This window comes from Saccostrea echinata, unplaced genomic scaffold, assembly GCF_033153115.1.
Source record: "Saccostrea echinata isolate AGI-Se365-2 ecotype Australia unplaced genomic scaffold, CSIRO_AGI_Sech_v1 ptg000002l, whole genome shotgun sequence".
Classification (NCBI taxonomy): domain Eukaryota; kingdom Metazoa; phylum Mollusca; class Bivalvia; order Ostreida; family Ostreidae; genus Saccostrea; species Saccostrea echinata.
Genome location: NW_026889751.1, coordinates 28,019,712 through 28,023,131, shown reverse-complemented (window position 1 = coordinate 28,023,131; position 3,420 = coordinate 28,019,712). Strand labels below are relative to the sequence as shown.

Genomic DNA, 3,420 nt, shown 5'->3' with positions numbered 1-3,420 from the left:
AACATAAATAATCGAAGTTATTGATAAAAAATATGAAGTCATCACGTTTATTATGAAGTTTTGTTAATAGGTTACCATTAACGTCTTTTTCTAGTAAAGTATCCAAATATGAAACAGATGTGTCAGTCTGTTGTATCTTTTTTTTTTTAGTTGAAAGAGATATATCAATCAACATAGGGGTGAAAATGAATATTGTTTTAAAATTGATAAAACGTCTTCGATATACTTAAATGTTGAATTGAAGGTTGCAGCATGAGACGTTTTTCTTTTCATATAGATGGTTCTGAATAAATTCTGCTTCATATGAATACAAAAAAGGTCTGCTAATAACGGGACGCAAGAAGTATCCATGGAAATTCCGACTGGACCCGTACAAAAATTTACTATGGTTAACTATAGTAAAAATGGTAAATAATTTGTGAAGATACACATAAAAGTTCCATTAAATATTAAAAATATGCACGAATGAGTTTTAGAACATAAAATATAACAACTTAAAATCCATAGTAAAAATACTTAAATTTACTAAAGTTAAAACTTTGATTAACTATAGTAAAAAAAAAACTTCGAAACTATAGTTAACTATACTTAACTATTATAAACTATACTTAACTATAGTATATATTTCTTACGGAATGTTGGAAGACTTGATTTCCAAAAACAACATAAATATTATCAATCAAAAGCTTAAGTATCTTTTAATTATCAATTTTGGAGTACTTGTGTGTACAATCAGAAAGTTCATTTAACAAAATAATTTTGCAAATAACCAATGACGAGATATGTAAATTTACAAGTTCCATTTTTATTGAAAAAGCAGCTGTCAGTGATGTCAAAAAGCATTGATTTAAATTTATCACAGGGAATGGTTGTCTAAAGTCTTGAAAATTCGTACGTTTTGATGATATTAAGTTTGGTAAAATTTTGTGATTCCAAATTTTCTTTGAGTTCCTTCGAGTTTTTACGTATCCACATTTGATTTACACTACCTCTGGAATACTTAGTATATTGTGGTACACTACTGTATAATTGAAGTGTATCACTGTATCACTTAATTATGAAATACATTTGATGGTTTTGTTACAGTGGGAAATAATTCCTCGCAAAATTTTGCTCATATAGTTAAACGAACATTTCATATTGGATCTGTCATCTTATTGATGTATATTGTAAGAAATATCATTTGTTCCTTTCAATGATAAATATCACTAGTAATATCTAATTTTCTTCACTTGATTGTTTTGCCATTGAGCAACAAATAGATTGTCGATTGTATCTATACAGAGTCCCCATGGATATCTGAGGCCACAGTCTATATAACGGAGAAACTGTCCATCCTGGTCTATGATGTGGACACAGTGGTTATTGCAATCAACAGTTAAGATATGACTCTGACTGTCTGTGGTGATTCCTCGAGGGCTGAATGGTAGGTTATTTGGGACAGGAGTATGTCCAGTGTACCTGAATCTAAGTTTCCCGGCCTGATTAACCACCACTAATGCTCTAGCTCCATCATCAGACACACAGACATCCAAGTTCCTGTTCTCACTGATGTATTTAATGCATCTGAAGTAAGGAGAACCAGTCGAATAGAGATTTTTACCTTTGTCATCAAACTGAATAGTTTGTTTCTCTGTGGAGCCAGAGTAACGGACAACTTTTGATTGTTTGTTGTCATCACTGTCCATGGTAACCAGGAGGTCACTAGAGTAAGTACTACATACACGATGAGGTCTCCAGTTCTGTAGTCTGATTACTTCCTCTATCTTCTCATTCTTCACAATGTTCACAGTTCTATCATCATAATCAGTATATACTAGATCTGTATTTTTTCTCACTACCATGGCATACGGCATATTTCCTGATTTGGTTGTGATTGTCTTGAGTAGGGATCCCTGATTGATGCTGAATAGTTTCATGGTACTGTCATATCCACTTGTCCAGATTTTTTTATCACTAAGACAGGCTACATTATAAAGATATCTATACCCAGTGTCTATGGTGGTGACAATTTCTGGTTCATCTAGAAACTGTTTGAGTGGAGGAGGGGATTCATCTTTTGGCGATTTTACTGTTGTCTTTGTGTCGTAGCCTTCATCATCTAATATTAATGGAATGAGTGTCAGACTACAGAATTGGTCTGCCAGTAATTTCTTCGGAGAAAATTTAGGTAAGGAGACTATGATTTTGCTCGGAAGTTTTCTATATTGATCAGCTGTTGAAGGCAGATTAAGCAAGGTTGAAATGTCTGTAGAATCTACAGCATTATTAATTGATCTGATTACCTCCATAATGTTCGACATTTTCTCGTGAATTTCATTTAAATGTCTCTCTAGTGTTTCTAACTGTGTGATTTTCATCTCCTCGACTTCAGCTTTAAGTTTCTCGACAAGTTGGTCAATTTTTCTGTGCCAGTCCTCTCCATGTTTTGTTATGGCCGTTGAGAGATCTCCATACTCCTCTTCTAACTGACTCATTCTGTTTTGTACATCAGAGGCAATGTCCTCGTTTATTGGATAAATTATCTCCTTGAGTTCAGTTTCAACTTTGATGATTTTATCCAGTTTATCTTTTCGGAATTGCAAGACTTTTACGAATGTATGACCGAGATGTTTACCTGTAACAAGACAGTTACTGCATACAGGAATGTCACAATTATTACAATGCATTTCACAAATTTCTTCATCATGAGATGTGCATTTAGGATAAATAAGAGAAGACTTTCTTTTCCTGAAGTCAACAATTTTATGAGGTTTGGCGAGATCAGCAGAAATGTGTTCTCCGATACAGGGCTTGCATAGGTTGACACGGCATGTTTCGCAGTGCATCTGTACCACAGCAGTCTCACACATTTCACATCGCATCACGTCCTGGCAAGTAGTACGATGGTCCATGCTTCAGCTCTTTATTAAATATCTAAGATTAGAAAAACGTTACTTCCAATTATCATTAACATTTATTTATGCATTATGCACTATATAAAACGTACATAAGGAAAATAAAAACAGGGCCGTTTAAAATCAAAAATTATTTTTACAAAAATTTGTTTAGTTCACTGGTTCATCAGTATAAACGTTTCCAAAATTACCTAAATGTACTTGTCATGCAATAATGACGGCTTTGTTACAACGCGAAATGTAATAACAACGCAAAATGTAATAAAATGGGATTATTACATTTCCGTTATTACATTTTGCGACGAGATCAACACAAAATATAATAACGCCAAATGTAATAACGCGATTTTTGGATTATTACATTTTGCGTTATTACTTTTTGCGTTGGGATTAACGCAAAATGTAATAATGCACTTTTTGGTTGTTAGATTTTGCGTTATTATTTTTTGCGTCGAAGACAATGCAAAATGTAATAAAACAAAATGTAATAACACAAATATAATTATTTTTTCTTTGGTATTGT

The 3,420-nt window shown here is 32.9% G+C and overlaps 2 protein-coding genes across 2 annotated transcripts; both read right to left on the bottom strand.

The window, feature by feature from the left end:
* Positions 1–1,208: 1,208 nt before the first annotated feature.
* On the bottom strand, positions 1,209–2,056 carry LOC133178217 (uncharacterized). Its single transcript, XM_061312963.1, has one exon. It carries the CDS (start codon positions 1,917–1,919, stop codon positions 1,209–1,211), a length of 711 nt encoding a protein of 236 aa, XP_061168947.1. The 5' UTR covers positions 1,920–2,056.
* Positions 2,057–2,068: 12 nt separating this feature from the next.
* On the bottom strand, positions 2,069–2,894 carry LOC133178215 (E3 ubiquitin-protein ligase TRIM45-like). Its single transcript, XM_061312962.1, has 2 exons — positions 2,286–2,894; positions 2,069–2,101 (listed from the first exon to the last, which is right to left on the bottom strand). The coding sequence occupies exons 1-2, from the start codon at positions 2,892–2,894 to the stop codon at positions 2,069–2,071; spliced, it is 642 nt and encodes a 213-aa protein (XP_061168946.1).
* Between the last annotated feature and the right edge of the window lie 526 nt (positions 2,895–3,420).